This window comes from Coregonus clupeaformis, chromosome 16 (assembly GCF_020615455.1).
Source record: "Coregonus clupeaformis isolate EN_2021a chromosome 16, ASM2061545v1, whole genome shotgun sequence".
In the NCBI taxonomy this organism is placed as follows: domain Eukaryota; kingdom Metazoa; phylum Chordata; class Actinopteri; order Salmoniformes; family Salmonidae; genus Coregonus; species Coregonus clupeaformis.
In genome coordinates this window covers 43,567,653-43,587,211 of record NC_059207.1, presented here as the reverse complement: position 1 = coordinate 43,587,211, position 19,559 = coordinate 43,567,653, and the positions used below count along the sequence as shown (strand labels likewise).

Below are 19,559 nucleotides of genomic sequence, written 5' to 3'. Positions count from 1 at the left end.
GATGATGTTGTGTTGAGAACAACACTTGTGGTCAAGTTTTCAGGACTGTATCAAGACCATATGTTAAGGTTTTGGCCAAAATCTGCACTATAAACCTTTACGGTAAATTGATGGAACATGAATAAAACATGAATTGCAAATGTTCTCAGAATAATAAACCATTCACTAAATAGATATAAATGGAAATGTGTACTGTACTACTACAGATCCATTGAAAAATAACCACACAAATGCTCTCCTTTGGAAAAATATAGAATCTCGTTGACTGAACGTCTGTCCGTAGACACTTTCACCACCCTTTATGAAAGGATGCATTTCTTAATGTCTCCTTCCTCTGTGTCCATTCGTATTTTATCTGCAAAACAACCAAACAGCCATCTATAATTCTCTGTTATGGCTTCAACATTAATGTAATATTTTTCTATGGGGTAATGGTCATGGACACACCATACCTGCTATAGTCTTTTTGCCTATGGCAAGCAGGCCCTGGTAGAGCTCTTTAGCTGGATTCCTCTGGGCCAGCTCTGACCCATGGAGCCAGATCAACAGCATCCTGTTCCCATGGTCCTGGTAGCTCCGCTTCCCTACACACAAACAGTGAACAGACTAAATGAGAATGTGTCCACTTACTTGGTAAAATAAGGGAAACATTCATCAATAAAGTTAGTGTAGTTAAAGCTTTCCTTGTTAAGTGGATTGTTTTTGGGACACAATGCCAAGTAACTACAGAACAAATACATCAGAATCCCTCTTACCATATATTTAAATGTTGTATTTGTAATCAGTTAATGAGTTCTCATATTTTCTGATATTCCTGTGAACAATGAACCCCTGGGCAACACTGTGAGCCAGCGGTGTTGTGTCACCTGTCCACTGCACCTCGATGGCAGCCACCTGCTGCTCAGTGAAGTTCCAGTGCAGCGCCAGCCTCTTCCAGTCACCCGGCTCCAGCAGGTGGTAGGCCAGGTGCCAGGCCGTACCGCGGACCTGTTTGCTCTCCGCGCGATGGTCTATTTTAAACGTCAGCGGACACTGGCTGTGAAGGTTCTCATTAAGCTCAGTGTTGGCCTGGAAGGGTAATCACATTAAGTCACCTCCTGAGAAAGGACACAAGCTTCACACACTGAGCACAGTGTCCAGAGACAAGCACACGCAGGCCCATGCTTATTGAATGCCAGAGCCACTTGTTTTGACTGTCAGGTAAGGTTGGAAGAAACATAATCAAATTGACACTGAAATTGGTTGTCAAGCATTTCAGCACAAATCCTTTTTCCACAGCCAGCATTAATGGTATTACAGGGATTCATCTGGAGTTGTGATAGGAAATTAATAATCTGTGATGAATGTAATCATTGATTTCCAGCTCCACTACAGTGCATGGATTGGACAGTGCATGGACAGTGCATCCACTACCGCAACGTATTAGTCTCATTGATTGATTGAATGTACCGCATTTGATCATTTAAAAACACACATACAGCCATATCACTTATAGGGAGGACTCACATATAACAGTACACGGTCTATATTCTTTCACAATTATATAAGATAAACACACAATGAAGTGATTTATTTCCATTATGGTCCTTTATTACCCTCCTCCATGTGAAATATCTCTCTGCCTTGATGATCATGTCCACGATGATGACCTCGTCTGCTCGGGCTGCCACACCCAGTGCCGTCTTACCCTGCTGCTCAAAACAAGGCAGAAAATACTGAGTGGGAAGTTGCAGTGAAGAGGAGAGGGGTCAAATGAGCCAATTCAGGTTTAGATCATAGTTGTGGTTGTCCATGTTTCACCTTGTCAAGGAGGGTCAGGTCCATCCCAGCTTTCAGAAGCATGTCAACAATGTCCACTCTGGCCAGCTCTGCTGCTACATGCAGGACAGTCTGGGACCTCTAAGGAGGACAGACAGGAGCTCAAGGTACAAGTTGCCCTTAACCACAGATCTAGAGTCAGATTACCAAACTCAAACCCATAACCATTACAATGTCTCTAAATCATTAGTTGCATCCCAAATGCACCCTATTCAGCAGAGGATAGGGTGCCATTTGGGATGCACTGATGATTTCAAAATAGCATTAGTTATGATTACAACATTGATGTGGACTGAGTGCACATGCGTTGTACATACGTGATCAGTGATGTTGATGTTGCAGCCAGCCTCCAGCAGTGTGTGGATGACAGGGATGTGACAGTTCTTCACTGCCAGGTAGAGAGGAGCCTGGAGGTGCTGCCAACAGAGACACAACCAACATGGACCATTAGATAGAAACTCTCTGATGTCAGGTCACTTACTACTGAGTAATTACTAGGATAACATGTTGGCTGTATTCATGGTTGACCAAGACTTAGTACGAGTTCTCTATGCTCACTCTCACCTGGTTTTGTAAGTCCATCTGGGCCGAGTTCTCTATGAGGAGTTTCACCAATGACGTGTGGCCCTTCTCTGAGACAGGGTGTAGAGCAGAGCATTGGCTCTAAGAGAGGAGTGGAGAGGTTCCCATTGAATGGTGGGTGTGTGTGTGTGTGTGGTGGTGGTGTGGTGGGGGGTCCCCTCCAAACTGGGTCTGGAGGGATCCTTCCTTTAATGATTTAGTAACTATGCCTAGTGGTGTCCATTTTAATGACTGGTTGGAGTGTGAGGTTGGTGTGGTTTGCTGGCGTACCATGGTGACAATGTTTAGGTCACAGCCTGCCTCCAACAGAGCCTGGACACAGTCCTCATGGGCAGCGTCAGCAGCCAGGTACAGAGCTGTCTCCCCAACCTGCCCCAGATACATCACTCATTGATCAGCTATTGACCTAAAGCAGCTACAGTATGGTGGAGTCATTGAGCAAACACAGTCACACATGCTGGCAATCAAACAGCTTCAGACAGTGTTTCCAGTGGGACTCTACCATATTGACTTCATCACGGGTATCAAAGCTCTTCAACAGTAGCTGAACGGCGTCCAAATGGCCATTGCTGGCAGCCAAGTGCAGAGGTGTGTCCCCATTCTAGCATTTAGAGAAAGAGGAAAAGCAGGAGGTTGGGAGGAAAGGAGAGAAACACAGTAAACGGGAAGGGGAGATAGAGAAACAGTGGAACAGTCATACAGCCTCCTACACACACACCTGGTCTTCCTCCATGGTGGCCATATTGTATGCCTCCTCCATCAACATCTGCAGCATCTCTACAGAGCCATGCTCTGCTGCCAACGCAAACGCCCTGTGTCCAGACTGAGAAAGAGAGAAGGCGGAGGAAGAGAAGAGGAGAGGATGAAAAAAGGTCAGCTTACTGAACAAAGGCAGCCCAACCAACATTTGAAATGGATGTAATGGTTACTGATACTGTATGTCTATGTAGTTACCAGGTCCTCTTTGTCCAGCTCTTTCATCATCAAGTCGTAGATAATGAACGTCACTATGTCGGTGTGGTTGTTGATAGCAGCACAGTGCAGGATGTTCATTCCCACCTGAGAACAGATAATACAACTCACCATCTCCATACATGACACCTCAAGACAATTTGACATATTGGATTCTCCATTGGCTATGTAGAAATTGGCTCGATGGTTGTTTATTGTAATTGACATCCCAGATGTCTGAGATGTCAGAGAACAACTTAGGTCTGACCAGCGGGACAAGGAAAGGGATTTCTGAGACACATTCAAGGCCTTCTGGATTCAAAGAGAATGTTTTTAACAGAGGCTCCCTACCACATTCTGAACACCTGGGTCAGCACCACCCTGCACAAGCAACTTCAGGATGGGTACACTCCCAAACCAGGCAGCCAGGTGGATGGCTGTCACTCCATGCTATGTGAGTATGTATGGAAGAAATAGGGGGAGAGAGAAAGATATATAGAGAGAGTGGAGCTGTTTCATTTTCACAAACCATGGCCAATCTCTTCACATGTCTGATTGTTTGTTGAAGAGGACAAGCTTAAAATGTCACCATCAGTAACAATGAAAAAGTGTTGTCTTCCTACCTTGTCCGCTTGATTGAGATTTGCTCTGCGCTGTAGAATGACTTGGACGGCCTCTATGTTTTTTCCAGCTACTGCATAGTGCAGGGCAGTACGATCATGCTGAGATCAATGCATGGGACAAGTTATTCAAACAAGTGACACAGAACAGAATATATGGTTATATTAACTGCAGTGTGGCTAGCTGCATGTAGCCTAGCGGTTAGAGTGTTGGGCCAGTAACAACAATTTTGCTAGTTCGAATCCCTGAGCCGACTAGGTCAAAAGTCTGTTGATCTGCCCTTGAGCAAGGGACTTAATCCTAATTGCTCCATGGTCACTAATGGCTGATCCCTGGCTGTGACCCCACTCTCAGGGGGATATGCAAAAAACACATTTCCATTTCATACTACACACATGGGTGAAACAGGACAAATATAAGCACCCCCTATTTGACCTTTGGTGTTCCATGGATATGAGGACTGACTCACCAAGTTCTTTGCGTCGACATTGACCGCCCTCCCCAGAAGCTTCATGGTCTGTACATCATTTATTTTTGCTGCGTCAATGTACTCCTTCTCTAGCGCCAACACTACAAACACACAACAGACACACAAGGTGCTTCACAATAAGACATCAATATGCATGTTTTTCTTCAGAGAAAATGTTTTTCTTCAGAGCGTGTGAAATTGGAGTTACTTTGAATAATATGAGGGTGGAATGAGTTGTGTGTGTGTGTGTGTGTGTCTGTGTGTGTGCCCTATACAAACACAGCTCTTTGCTGTGTTTGTAGAGCATTTATCTGTCATGGGTAATGATTTGACTGGATGTGAACACCCAGTGTGCAAAGAGCATATAGGGTATGCCTAACACACCTTATAAAGGTTTTCCAACATGGATTCAACCATAGGAATGATCAGGGGTTTGGTCATGAGCAATCATCATTTCTACAGTATATTATCAAAACAGATTCCATGCTTGGTCATTATAATCAAGAGGATAAGGATATTCATTGCTTGCTTTGGTCTATATAAGAATTTGCTAGCATTGAATATTCACAAAATGTTTCTTAACATGTGATACCATAATTACAAGAACACACTTTACAATCCTGTCAAACAGGGCAATTGCCAGGCTCTGTTGCCTCAGGCTATAATTCTTACTTTTGATTTTGACCTTAACCTACCACCTTAGTTGTCAGTGTTTACTCAAATGATCTAAACAGGCTTTAAGTCAATCATCCATTTACATGTACGTGCCCACACACACGCATGCGTAAGCACACACACAAACCTGGTACTCACACATCTCTTTGTTATCGTAGCTGTTGTCTGTCTCCTCCGTCTCCTTGTTCTGTATAAAGTCTGTGAATCCCTTCACTGCTTTTTTCGTGTTTTCTCGTGTTTTAGGGTTCAGGTTTAGCTCCTTCAGCTGCGCCCCCATCCTCTCCTTCAGAAACTTTATCTCCTTCAAGGACCTTCTCTCCATAGTGAATATCTGGTGACTTCTTCCTGGAGCCTGGGCTGTCTCTGCTTTATACAACCTCTGCTTCTCTGCTTTATACTTGCCTTGCCAAACAACCATGTAGAATTACTGAATGAATGCAGACAGTCTGGTCAGGAACTGGACCTTTTCACTGGAGCAGATACTGAGGAACCTAAAGAGAACTCAGCACTGTCAAATACACAACAGTCTAGTAACCCTTTCTCTGTGCATATCGTACACTGAAGCTCTTCCTGCATAAGGAATACAAATTGGTGTGGGAATGGAGCAATGTATGTACATTCCCCGGGCAGGAGGGCTGACGTCTGTTTACTCTAGAAGCTCACACCCTTCACAGACACTCACAGTGAGTGCATGATAAATATTATGTAATGCTCTACCTGCACCTGCAGTCTAAGATTGGAATAAACTGTATGAGTGCAGATTAATTAATCCCATCTTGTCATTCATTTATTTGATTAGTGACTAAGGGCCTATATGTTTGTAAAGTAGACGATCATTATATCATTATGAATCTAAGCTCCAATCTAAACTACAACAGTAGTCTAGGCCATATATGTGTTTAAATGGATTTGTACTAGCTAGGGTTGGGCGATGTCAGATGTAGACTAACTCAGGGTTTCCCAAACTCGGTCCTGCCCCCCCCCCCCACCCCCAGGGGTATTCAACTCTTACACTACGAGGTCCAGACGGAGCCTGCTGGGTTTCTGTTCTACCTGATAATTAATTGCACACACCTGGTGTCCCAGGTCTAAATCAGTCCCTGATTAGAGGGGAACAATGAAAAAATGCAGTGGAACTGGCTTCGAGGTCCAGAGTTAAGTTTGACGGCGCTAGAGTTTCAGCATGCCACGGAACAGGTGTGTGTGTGTGTGTGTGTGTGTCTCGCGCACATGATGGACAGTCAACTGATAAGGAACAGGCTTTCTTACCATAGTGAGTTAGGTTATAAATCATGATAGGCCTAGTAGGAGGATATATTATTGGTCATTTGGTTAATTACCTCGCATGGATGGATTTTTCTGCCCACATGGATAATTTATTTCTTAATTAATAAGCTTAAACTTGTCATTATATTTTTCTATAGGCCATTGATATTGTTTGTTCGCTCTCTTTATTAGTCCCCTGGCTACCTTACATTTTTAGGCCATTTAAACAGGTTTTTGAGATGGAACTCATTGTTTGATCGGTAGAGAATGCATGCATAAAATGATGAAAGCGTACTATACCCCAAACTCATAGTCATATAGAATGGAGAGACAAGGGAATATAGCCTACGTTTTTTTTAAACAGCTAGACACAATATAGTTAAGGGGTGTCCGTTATAAAAAATGAATAGGTTTAGACTATAAGGCCCATGCATCTGACAGCGAGAGAGACAGAGAGAATATTTTCTGACTGTACATTTTGCGCTGAAATAGGCTATAGCAAATAGGAATAGGCAGATTACTCAGAATATCTCGTGTGCTGCCCTGACGCACAGCGTCAGTCAAGTTCAAATAGGCTAAACCATCGTCTGTCACATCATGATGTTGTCACCATTGACGATGGCCGTCAATCATCATCGATAGACGATTCTATCGTAATATCCTAATTTGTACTGTACACATTAAATACTCATCACAATGACACAAGGAGAATAATGTATTGCTTACTCGTTCATTGAGCCACATTTACAGTGGTGGCAACTTTTATTTTCCATAAGAAAAATAGCCTATGAAATACATATTTGAATACAATATTTAAAAAACTACTAAATAGCCTATACTTCAGTTAACTTATGCAAAAATAATGCAATCTCATACTGGTATTCTATTCACAACCCTCTTCTTCACATCCATACTGCACAGTATGTGTTTAAATGACTGAGGATCAACTCTATTAATGCTTATTATTCTTTTCATTTAAAATGGTGCAAAACACAAGATGCAAAAACACAGAGTTCCCTCATTTAGCAGAAGGTAGTAGTCTCTCTAGACACCAGGGTTGCCTCCCACAATGTTTCAAATCACAGGAGGACGGCTCATAATAATGGCTGGAATGGTGTAAATGGAATGGTATCAAACACATGGAAACCATGTTTGATGTGTTTGACACCATTCCATTTATTCTGTTCCAGTGATTACTATGAGCCCCTCCACCCCAATTAAGGTGCCACCTGCTGCCTGTGGTTTCAATGTTCCGGTTTAACACCTCTGTAAGTAATAGAAGGTCAGTTTGGCATAGAGGAACTATGTCACTGCCTAGGTCACTACCTTATCCGTTTGAATTAAAACAAAAATAGTAGCTAGCAAGATGGTGATCACAGAGGTTATTTTTAATGAGTGCATTTTGCAAGTGGTTAGTTTGCATCAACTACCTTCACTAAAACCACTGCAAAGGTTTTGCCTGCAAACTTATGACCATTATGACTTTAAAGACGGCACAAAAGACATAAAAACTCATATTATTGAAAGAAGAAAGTGCATCTTCAATGCTTGTGGTAAGCAATCCAAATTTCCAGCAATCCCAGAAGTACTAGGTAGGTAGGGATGGTTGCTAGTGAGGTCACCAGCATTCCATTCACCTGAGATCCAGGTAACAGTCAGTCATTATCACTGTCTGAGCATAAGACGTCATACACGGGATCCTCTGGGAGTTGTGTGTGTTGTCACCTGAGGTGCGTCACCTGAAGAACTTGTCAATGGTGTTCCTAGCTGGGCCAAGGGCTTTGGCCTTCTTAGGGGGGGGTGGGGGAGACAAGCCTCTCCTGGAAGTGTAGCAGAACAAAACACAGCACATTTTACTGCAGGATTCTCACTGTCTGCACCAGTATCTGCAACCATCTTATTTTGACGTACCACACAACGTTTAACTCATTTGTGAATGTGCTGACTTTCAAACTAATCTCTCGCTCTCTTATATGTGTAAGGAGATGTAGTCTCACCTTTTGCTCTTGCCTTTCTGTGGCGCTCTCTGCAGGGGCTGCTCTCTCTCTGTGGAGGGAAACAGGAAAAACTCCATCAGATTATCCTACCTGCCGCTAAAAACAGAATGACGACTGTCTAGGTCCGGCATGTCATTTGTGTTAATTTCAAAGCTATAAAGACTAATTTCCCAGGCAGGATAGTTAAGGAGAAACTGGGAGAGACCGTCTTTCCATTGTCAGGATTGAATGGGTGAAGAAGTGATTTACCAGTGGCAGAGAGCATGGCAGGACAGCCCCCACAGGGTGAAATGAGTTGTCTTCTTTCTCTCAAAGGGAATCAATACACAGACAGCACTGACCTCACACTGACCAAACAAATCCTTCAAGTTTTAACTATAAGACTTCAGGACAGTGTTTTTTCAAGTCCAAACAGTGTAATTCATTTTCGGGATGGAAAATGGCTTTCAGTGTAAACTTAAATGAATATAACCAGACAGGAAGTATGTAGAAAAGATAACTGGCCTACAGTCAGGTCCATAATTATTGGCACCCTTGATAAAGATGAGTAAAAAAGACTGCACCCGTTTTCAATACTCTTTCACCCTCCCCTTGTGAGGATAATGACATAGAGCCTTTTTCTAAAAATGTTTTATGAGATTGGAGAACACATTGGGAGGGATCTTAGACCATTTCCCATACAGAATCTTTCCAGATCTTTGATATCCTTCATCTGCACTTATGGACGGCCCTTTTCAATTAAAACCACAGGTTTTCAATGGGGTTCAATTCCGGAGACTGAGAAGATCATTGCAAAATGTTGCTTTTGTGGTCAATTAACCATTTCTTTGTGGATTTTGATGTGTGCTTGGAGTTATTGTCTTGCTGGAAGATCCATTTGCGGAAAATGTCAGCCTCCTGGCAGAGGCAACCAAAATGTGTAGAATCTCTATGCACCCCGACACACCCACCACCGGTCTCTTTTTGATCTAGAAAAAAACCCTGAGTTTTACTCTTTCTTTGGAGAAAATATACTCCACCTCAATTTACAATCTCCTGGATTACATATTGAGTAGGAATAGAGGCAGAAACAGGACCCATGCAAGCACTGGGGATGAGACTGGTATTGGCAGCACATAAGAAAAACAGGGTGGAAAAGTCCCTGGTCTATTTTAATGACAATGGCAGTAATGCATGATCATACAGTAAATAAAACATATCTGAAACACTGACCTTTGTGGGCAGCAGGTGGTGCATTGTGGGGGGTGCGGTCCATAGACGCCAGTCCCCCAAGCTCATGCAGGACTTCCTGGTTCAGACAGAGGTCAACGTGTCGGTTAAAAAGGATGAGGTCATTGGTGTCCTGGGTCTCCAGACAAACTGGACAGGTGAGGGTGGGGCCTCTGTGGTCATGTGACTCAGGCTTGGGCGTAGTCATTGGCCGAGGGCCACCGGGGGACAACAGACAAACCCGAACATGAGGGTCACTTTGAGACGAACCATTCAGGGTGTTAGGGTCTGTACCTCTACATATAGATACACCTCCATTTGGACAAGTGTTAAGGCAGACAGGGTTCAGGCCCACAGTGTTTAGTGAAATATTAGCTGTACTAGTCTCATATAGAAGTAGTCCTGTAGTGTCCTCTATATGATCACCTGCACTAGAGTCCAATCGAAGGCCCACTGAGTCCAACATGCACCTACGGAGTAGCTCCCTACCTTTCTCCATCACCCCCTCCTCCCACTTCCTCTCCCCTACAGTTATCTCTTTCTCCACCTCCTCCTCACAGACACTGGGGCCTCTCTCTATTTCTGTGTCTGTGTGGTTGTTTTGCCCCATAGTAACCCCACCGAGACACTGGTCAACATGTCTGTTGAAGACTGTCAGGTCTGTGGTGTTTACAGCCCTGAAGCACACAGGGCAGGTCAGACTGTCTGTCCCTGACTCTGGCTCTGTTGAACAGCATGATGAAGTGGATGCATGGGCCTCTGTGGTGCTGGCTGTAGGTGCATGTGTCATTTTGTCAGAAGCTGTCAATGCACTCATAGAGATGTGTGTCTCTGCTGATGTATTTGTATTCTTCTGAGTATGTGTCTGTGTGTCTTTGGTGTTGGTGGCCGATGAGGCTGGGCCCCGTCTGGTCTCTAAGCCATTCCAATCTCCATTCTCTGGTGGGTCCTCTCTCTCAACTTGCAGCCGCTGCCTCTGGGTGTGAGCTCTCTGCAAGAAGGACTGCTGGAAGGTCTCCCCAGTCCTCCCAACCTCCACCCCTCCCCGGCTGGGTACCCAGGAGTGACCCTCCTGCCCCTGGCTCTGCTGTACCAGGGAAGGGCAGGCAGAGGGCTTGGTCTGGCCTGGAGGCTTAGGTTGATGCTCTATCACAGGCTTGTGGGAGGAGATCTGGAAGGGGCTACTTGAGTCAGCCCCATTTTTTTGGAGAAATCCCACAATGCTCTTCTGCCGGGGTTTCTTGTCATCAGCGCTGGCGAAGCTGGAAACTCGAACGCCTGCAGACACGCAAGCGTTGATTTAAAACTGCAGTCAATTGTTTTAATCAAGCTTCAAGTTCAAATATATTAATTATTAACAGAATCAGTAGAATGTACTTCATATATTATTCTTATATACAACATACACTGCTCAAAAAAATAAAGGGAACACTAAAATAACACATCCTAGATCTGAATGAATGAAATAATCTTATTAAATACTTTTTTCTTTACATAGTTGAATGTGTTGACAACAAAATCACACAAAAATTATCAATGGAAATCAAATTTATCAACCCATGGAGGTCTGGATTTGGAGTCACCCTCAAACATTAAAGTGGAAAACCACACTACAGGCTGATCCAACTTTGATGTAATGTCCTTAAAACAAGTCAAAATGAGGCTCAGTAGTGTGTGTGGCCTCAACGGGCCTGTATGACCTCCCTACAACGCCTGGGCATGCTCCTGATGAGGTGGCGGATGGTCTACTGAGGGATCTCCTCCCAGACCTGGACTAAAGCATCCGCCAACTACTGGACAGTCTGTGGTGCAACGTGGCGTTGGTGGATGGAGCGAGACATGATGTCCCAGATGTGCTCAATTGGATTCAGGTCTGGGGAACGGACGGGCCAGTCCATAGCATCAATGCCTTCCTCTTGCAGGAACTGCTGACACACTCCAGCCACATGAGGTCTAGCATTGTCTTGCATTAGGAGGAACCCAGGGCCAACCGCACCAGCATATGGTCTCACAAGGGGTCTGAGGATCTCATCTCGGTACCTAATGGCAGTCAGGCTACCTCTGGCGAAGAGCACAGGGCGCCAGTGGCGAATTTGCCAATCTTGGTGTTCTCTGGCAAATGCCAAAACGTCCTGCACGGTGTTGGGCTGTAAGCACAACCCCCACCTGTGGACGTCGGGCCCTCATACCACTCTCATGGAGTCTGTTTCTGACCGTTTGAGCAGACACATGCACATTTGTGGCCTGCTGGAGTTCATTTTGCAGGGCTCTGGCAGTGCTCCTCCTGCTCCTCCTTGCACAAAGGCGGAGGTAGCAGTCCTGCTGCTGGGTTGTTGCCCTCCTACGGCCTCCTCCACGTCTCCTGATGTACTGGCCTGTCTCCTGGTAGCGCCTCCATGCTCTGGACACTACGCTGACAGACACAGCAAACCTTCTTGCCACAGCTCGCAGTGACATCCTGGGTGAGCTGCACTACCTGAGCCACTTGTGTGGGTTGTAGACTCCGTCTCATGCTACCACTAGAGTGAAAGCACTGCCAGCATTCAAAAGTGACCAAAACATCAGCCAGGAAGCATAGGAACTGAGAAGTGGTCTGTGGTCACCACCTGCAAAACCAGTCCTTTATTGGGAGTGTCTTGCTATTTGCCTATAATTTCCACCTGTTGTCTATTCCATTTGCACAACAGCATGTGAAATTTATTGTCAATCAGTGTTGCTTCCTAAGTGGACAGTTTGATTTCACAGAAGTGTGATTGACTTGGAGTTACATTGTGTTGTTTAAGTGTTCCCTTAATTTTTTTGAGCAGTGTATATGAAAGGTGATATTATTAATGTATTTTTTTGCCAATGGGACACCACATTTAAACCAGTGAGAGAAGGTAAGGTAAGATTACCCATGAGCCTCAGTCTCAGTGGCTGGGGGCTGACGTTGTCGATCTCAGTCTTCAGCAAGTTCTTAGCGACAGCAAAGAGCTCTTCCATCGTAGCAACAGCACACGGCAACGTCCACGCTCTGGTTTTCACCTCAAAGTTGACATTTTTCAGCTTCAACGTCACCGTCTTGCCCTGGAAGAACACAGAGCAAATGACAAGTACAGAATAAATCTGGTTGGACCTGGGGAAGGAGTCAAAGGACAGAACAGACATTGATTTGACTGATAGATGACACTAAGTGAAGAAGGGTCAAAGGCATTTTCCTAGGAGAGTGATGATCATTCCCAAGCAGCCTATTCCACAGGCAGGCTGAGGCTCACACTGGTCCCTGGTAGTCTCCATAATGGCTCTCCATTTCCTCCAGGTATCAAAAGTATATTAGGGCACAGTCAGGGGGTGATGGCCCTGCCAAGCCAGCTCTCTCTATCGATTGGGACGGGAACAGATGCTCTGGTAATTGTGTGAGATGCTGGTTAGAGACAGATTGAGTATGGGAGCCAACACTAGCGCTGCAATGTTTTAAGACCCCAAAATACCCTCTCTATAGAAATATACTTTCTGTTCAATAACCCTTTTCTGCTCTCTCTTCCCCAGAGGAAAGAGTAATCTGAGGCAATCTCACTGCACAGAGCAAGAGGCAGGCAGTCAGGCAATGGCTGTTCACAATGGTGCTGAATACTAACATCAGCCACAACAAACAGTTCCATGCGTTATGTACTGTCGAACAGCTCTGCATTTCACACAATAGCCACAAAAATACAAATCCTAGAGAATCGTTGTTAGATTTTTTTTGTCATTTAGCAGACGCTCTTATCCAGAGCGACTTACAGGAGCCATTAGGGTTAAGTGCCTTGCTCAAGGGCACATCGACAGATTTTTCACCTAGTCGGCTCGGGGATTAGAACCAGCGACCTTTCAGTTACTGGCACAACGCTCTTAACCACTAAGCTACCTGCCAATAGCTTATCAGACAGTGATTTTGTGTTTAAGAATATACTCTAAGGAAGAGAAATGTGCTATACAACTGGAATCTATTCTAGTAATGACCTATACTATTACTAATAGTGTACTGTAATCAACTGTGCTGTAGAGTACCTTAAGAGCCTCCTTCTGCAGGTCCTGAGCCAGGTCTTGGCACAGCTCCCTGCACAGAGAGAACTGCTCCTCTAATGCACTCATCTCTCCAAACGTCCTAACAGAGAATGAGGGAGATTGAGATGTTGGATATGGGGAGTATGTACCATTATTTATCTATGTATTTCACATATATGTTGTCAGAAAAGAAAAACAACCACCTCTCTGTACTCATGCTTTTTCTCTCTCCGTCCCTGTAAGTAAATACAAAAACAGAGACTCAGTCAGATGACTTGAACTAATTTTAAGGATTAATCTTCTGTATAGTTACGCCTCTCCTCTCTGCCCACCCCCCTCTGCTTGCCCGGCCAGAACCTCTCGATGTGTGTGGAGCCCAGGCCCAGGGAGATGTGGAGGAAGTGATGCCAAGACGTCTCAGAGAACAGCAGGGTCAGCATCGCCATCTCCTGGCCAAGATGGGAACAGCTGGTGATACCAAGAACTCCCAGCATCTTCTCTGTCACCTTCCCAATGCCTGAGACCTGGCACACCAAAAGACCATCATCTTTATTTGTAGGTCATCAGCCAGCAACCTGGTCCATAAACAATCTCCTAGAGTATGCATCCCTTAAGATAGGCTGTCTAGGTTTATGGGTAGGCGTACAGCAGCCTACCTTCCGGACTGGCAGGTCCTGTATGAAGTCTATGACAGCCTGTCGGTTAGAGGGGAGTCTGTACTGGCCGTTGGGTTTGTTCTTATCACTACACACCTTGGCCAGCATCATGTTTGGGGCAATGCCTAGAAGAAAAAAAATATATATATATAAAAAAAGAAACCCATGGCAAATGTGTTACATGCTTGATGTGACTACACACAGAATATGATTATAAAGTTAGGCTCCCTGAGGTATTTTAACACAACTAACTATGTAACTCTCAGTTGTGTCCAAAAAGGCACCCTATTCGCCTATGGGCCCTGGTAAAAAAGAATGCATAGAGAATAAGGTGCCATTTGGGACTCAGACAATGTGTCCTCCAAGGAACATGAACACACAGCGTCTCTCTCACCTGCGCTGGCAGTTAGTGAGGTCTTCTGCTCGATGCGGAAGCGCATCTCTCTCACCGCCTCCTCGGCACAGGTCCCAAACACCACCACGTCTCCCCCAGCAGCATCCTGCAGACAGGGGGAGGAGCTGGGGCTGTCCTCAAACAGAACAGGAGACAAACTCTCTACCCCTACTGTCTCAGGTAGGCCATCACCATGCTCTTCAACTAGAGAGAGAGAGAGAGAGAGAGAGATGGAGGGAGACAGAAATAGAAGAGGAGAGAAGGTGTGAGATAATGAGAGATGATTCACAGCTGATTGTCCATGTCTCTTATCTTCTGCTCCCTTGTCACTCGTTATGCTTGACAGGTGGCAAAAGTGAACTAGATAAGAGAAAGAGACAGGGAATACACAGACATAGTTCTAATCCCTTCTAATTCACTTTCTCTGTCAGGCAGAAAATAGAGGAAGAATTACATGAGGCTTTTGCTATTAAGCTCTTAGTAACCCTCTCTCCTTTTGTTACATCTTCCATATAACATTTATCTGCCTTTATATTACATTCAAACTACTTACAGTCTACTCTCAAAGTTGTCTTACAAATGACAACTTTATCACAGTCCGTAAACTACAACTGCAATATTGGTTTAAAAAAAAAGCTATCCAATAGTGTAACAAACGACCATAACTCTCAGTTATTACACAATAATCCACTGTATTTAGACACTGACTCCTGACCTAGCACTGGCATGGATCTAGCTACCTCTAGCTGCCCCAGTGTTGTTGGTGTGGAGACGGAGACGGTGGGTACGGAGGGCCTCTGGCCAGCCCCTCCTCTGCTCAAGGTGCTCACTGATGTCCAGGAATGCTTCGTCGAGACTCATGGGCAGGAAGTGAGGGTCATAGTCTGCAAAGACCTCCCGGACCTAGCAGAGATTTTGGATGATTTGTCTCTTTGGGGAGTATTTATACATATAGGTGTGTGTGTGTGTGTGTGTGTGTGTGTGTGTGTGTGTGTGTGTGTGTGTGTCAGATCCTTACTTCAGCGCTCACTGCTCTGTATTTGTCAAAGTTGGTTGGAACAATAACCAGGTTTGGGCAGAGCTTCTTTGCGATGAAGCCAGGCATGGCGGCACGGACCCCAAACTTCCTGGCATGGTAGTTGGATGTTGACTGAAGAGAGTGGACAAAACACATACTATTTGTAGAGATACATAACCTGGGGTTCAATATGGGATATGTGTTGTAGTGCAATAAAAGGACATCTTTCAGATCCAGTTAGAAGAACATAAACCAGTTCATATGTGAAGGAGAAAGATCCCCAGATATGAACCTCCCTCTGGGTAGCAATGATGAGAAATTCAACAGACTTGCCTTTCTTATTTTGACATCACATGATAACTGGAGACAATTGGTTTCACGAATGAATGACAATCAAACAAAACAACCACTACACTTATCTACATTATTTGTCTAGTCTCTAGCAGGTCTTGTTGGTCATAGTCTTGCGTGGCCAGCCTTCTAAATCCTGTCTCGTTCACGAGAAGCCTTGGCTTCTGAGACTGTTGGTCACTATATACTTTGCTAGCAAATGAACAGTCCTGTTCATGGCTTATAGAATCTCACCAACATGCTCATGGAGCCCACAGCCATGGGTTTGTCCATCAGGTCAGGACAGTCTCTCGTCTCCACCGCAGCGTAGAAGGCATCCATATCCACGTGCACAATGACATGGCTCAGGTCACGACCCCTCTCCAGGTCAGAGGTCATCTTCTCCACCTACAACAAGACGTTAAGAGGTGACAGCTTCAATCAAATAATAACTAAATATACAGTACCAGTCAAAGGATTGGACACACCTACTCATTCCAGGGTTTTTCTTGATTTTTACTATTTTCTACATTGTAGAATAATAGTGAAGACATCAAAACTATGAAATAACACATATGGAATCATGTAGTAACCAAAAAAGTGTTAAACAAATCAAAATATATTTTATTTTTGAGATTCTTCAAATAGCCACCCTTTGGCTTGATGACAGCTTTGCACACTATTGGCATTCTCTCAACCAGCTTCACCTGGAATGCTTTTCCAACAGTCTTGAAGGAGTTCCCACATATGCTTAGCACTTGTTGGCTGCTTTTCCTTCACTCTGTGGTCCAACTCATCCCAAACCATCTCAATTGGGTTGAGGTCGGGTGATTGTGGAGGCCAGGTCATCTGATGCAGCACTCCATCACCCTTACACAACCTGGAGGTGTGTTTTGGGTCATTGTCCTGTTGAAAAACAAATGATAGTCCCACTAAGAGCAAACCAGATGGGATGGCATATCGCTGCAGAATGCTGTGATAGCCATGCTGGTTAATTGAATTCTAAATTCTAACCTCCCGAGTGGCACAGGGGAGGGAATGGCCGGCAGGGATGTAGCTCAGCTGGTAGAGCATGGTGTTTGCAATGCCAGGGTTGTGGGTTCGATTCCCATGGAGGGCCAGTATGAAAAAATAAAAATAAATAATGTATGCACTCACTAACTGTAAGTCGCTCTGGATAAGAGCGTCTGCTAAATGACTAAATGACTAAAATGTAAATATGTAAATAAATCACCGACAGTGTCACCAGCAAAGCACCCCCATAACATCACACCTCCTCCTCCATGCTTCATGGTGGGAACCACACATGCGGAGATCATCCATTCACCTACATCTCACAAAGACACGGCGGTTGGAACCAGAAATCTCCCATTTGGACTCATCAGACCAAAGGACAGATTTCCACCGGTCTAATGTTGATTTATCGTGTTTCTTGGCCCAAGCAAGTCTCTTCTTCTTATTGGTGTCCTTTCGTAGTGGTTTCTTTGCAGCAATCCGACCATGAAGGCCTGATTCACGCAGTCTCCTCTGAACAGTTGACGTTGACGCATTTATTTGGGCTGTAATCTGAAGTGGAGTTAACTCTCATGAATTTATCCTCTGCAAATCAAATCAAATGTTATTGGTCACATATACATGTTTAGCAGATGTTATTGCTGATGTAGCGAAATGCTTGTGTTTCTAGCTCCAACAGCGCAGTATTATCTAACAAATCATAACAATACTCATAATACACACAATCTAAAAGTAAAAGAATGGAATTAAGGAATATATAAATATTAGGACGAGCAATGTCGGAGTGGCATAGACTAAAATACAGTAGAATAGAATACAGTATATACATATAAGATGAGTAAAGCAAAAATATGTAAACATTTTTAAAGTGACTAATAGCAGAGGTAACTCTGGGTCTTCCTTTCCTGTGGCGGTCCTGATGAGAGCCAGTTTCATCATAGCGCTTGATGGTTTTTGCGACTGCACTTGAAGAAATTTTCCGGATTCACTGACCTTCATGTCTTAAAGTAATGATGGACTGTCATTTCTCTTTGCTTATTTGAGCTGTTCTTGCCATAATATGGACTTGGTCTTTTACCAAATAGGGCTATCTTCTGTATACCACCCTTACCTTGTCACAACACAACTGATTGGCTCAAACGCATTAAGAAGGAAATAAATTCCACAAATTAACTTTTAACAAGGCACCCCTGTTAATTTAAATGCATTCCAGGTGACTACCTCATGAAGCTGGTTGAGAGAATGCCAAGAGTGTGCAAAGTTGTCATCAAGCCAAAGGGTGGCTACTTTGATTAATCTCAAATATAACATATATTTTGATTTGTTTAACACTTTTTTGGTTACTACATGATTCCATGTGTTATTTCATAGTGTTGATGTCTTCACTATTATTCTACAATGTAGAAAATCGCAAAAATAAAGAAAAACCCTGGAATGAGTAGGTGTGTCCAAACTTTTGACTGGTACTGTATACTGTAGAAGTTATACTGTATCTGTGTGTCAGAGAGTATAGCCCTGTACCTGTGCTTGAGCTTTGCTCAGCTGTTGCTCAGTGATGTGTGCTTTCTGCAGCCTCATCCTCTCAATGCGCTGGTTCACCTGCTGTTCCTTCTTCAGCTCGTTCTCATAGAACCTGGAGCCCTGCAGGAGAGAGGGAAACAGAGAGGCGGATGACCTCCAGTAACAGGTCATGGAACACTGAGAAGAGAACCCACTGGACCTCAACACAAGTGGGTTTGTCAGTTCCTGTGCAATTAGAGTAAGGTAACTAGCTAGGGTATTAACTCAGAGTCTAGGATGTTAGTTTAGGTGTTTGAATAAACAGACAGAAGTTCTCAACCTGTACCTTAGAGGACTCCATGATGATCTTGTTTATCTTGTCCCTGTCAAGGCCCTTCATTCCAGCCTTGTTGTCATTGAGGGCCATTCTGGAGAGGAAGCCCTCCCCACTGGAAGAGGAGGTCCCCCCTGTCGCCATCCTTCACCTCAAGTGAGACCCTGCATTGAATACATAAACCAAGCAAAATTTGCTACGAATAATTATGGTAAGTTAACTAGCTTGCTAGCTAGCAAAATATGTATGCATCCATACAAGTTGGTTCCACAATGTAAAGTAAGCTTAACAGCTAGTAACACTAGTTTCCAACTGTCTATGCCAAGAATAAATAATATTTTGTTTGTTTACGGTAAAAGTATCTTCTTTGCCTATGCCTCTTCAGTCTTGAGTTCTGAATTTGCTTCCGCATTCTACGTCAATTTGGGGGAGGTGCAGTTTCCTTGTTTACAGATGTAGACCACGCACGGCGCAGATAAACAAAACCTTGATGAAACAAATGCAGCTACAAACTTTTAACAGGTGAGCCAATGTTGTTGATTTATTAATACGTTATTGACAAACAAGTGAGCCAATGTTTTATGATTCATGAATATGATCTACGTAACGTGATATTAATCCAGGTCCCGTGTAGCTCAGTTGGTAGAGCATGGCGGTTGTGGGTTCGATTCCCACGGGGGTCCAGTATGAAAATATATG

At 44.1% G+C, this 19,559-nt stretch overlaps 2 protein-coding genes across 2 annotated transcripts; both read right to left on the bottom strand.

The window, feature by feature from the left end:
• Positions 1-223: 223 nt before the first annotated feature.
• On the bottom strand, positions 224-5,657 carry LOC121584957 (ankyrin repeat and death domain-containing protein 1A-like). The gene is made up of 15 exons (XM_041901236.2): positions 5,255-5,657; positions 4,442-4,542; positions 3,975-4,073; positions 3,703-3,801; positions 3,355-3,459; positions 3,119-3,223; positions 2,903-3,001; positions 2,671-2,769; positions 2,383-2,481; positions 2,136-2,234; positions 1,801-1,899; positions 1,596-1,691; positions 867-1,068; positions 453-584; positions 224-355 (listed from the first exon to the last, which is right to left on the bottom strand). Exons 1-15 carry the CDS (start codon positions 5,532-5,534, stop codon positions 300-302), a joined length of 1,770 nt encoding a protein of 589 aa, XP_041757170.2. The 5' UTR covers positions 5,535-5,657; the 3' UTR covers positions 224-299.
• Positions 5,658-7,098: 1,441 nt separating this feature from the next.
• On the bottom strand, positions 7,099-19,490 carry LOC121584953 (DNA polymerase kappa). The gene is made up of 15 exons (XM_041901225.2): positions 19,212-19,490; positions 18,873-19,024; positions 18,548-18,667; positions 16,268-16,420; positions 15,683-15,814; positions 15,405-15,567; positions 14,665-14,868; positions 14,271-14,395; positions 13,972-14,138; positions 13,818-13,850; positions 13,618-13,714; positions 12,483-12,654; positions 9,592-10,866; positions 8,380-8,428; positions 7,099-8,202 (listed from the first exon to the last, which is right to left on the bottom strand). Exons 2-15 carry the CDS (start codon positions 19,002-19,004, stop codon positions 8,118-8,120), a joined length of 2,907 nt encoding a protein of 968 aa, XP_041757159.1. The 5' UTR covers positions 19,005-19,024; positions 19,212-19,490; the 3' UTR covers positions 7,099-8,117.
• Positions 19,491-19,559: the final 69 nt, after the last annotated feature.

Bases quoted from the DNA above. Each gene is read 5' to 3' on its own strand.
- LOC121584957 (XM_041901236.2), bottom strand. From the start codon at position 5,534: ATGGTTGTTTGGCAAGGCAAGTATAAAGCAGAGAAGCAGAGGTTGTAT. The intron at 3,224-3,354 runs GTAACTACATAG...TCTCTTTCTCAG, and splicing joins AGCTGGACAAAGAGGACCTG to TCTGGACACAGGGCGTTTGC. The intron at 1,069-1,595 runs GTAATAAAGGAC...TTACCCTTCCAG, and splicing joins GATATTTCACATGGAGGAGG to GCCAACACTGAGCTTAATGA.
- LOC121584953 (XM_041901225.2), bottom strand. From the start codon at position 19,004: ATGGCGACAGGGGGGACCTCCTCTTCCAGTGGGGAGGGCTTCCTCTCC. The intron at 15,568-15,682 runs GTAAGGATCTGA...AATCTCTGCTAG, and splicing joins ACAGAGCAGTGAGCGCTGAA to GTCCGGGAGGTCTTTGCAGA. The intron at 10,867-12,482 runs GTAATCTTACCT...GCGTGTCTGCAG, and splicing joins ACTGAGACTGAGGCTCATGG to GCGTTCGAGTTTCCAGCTTC.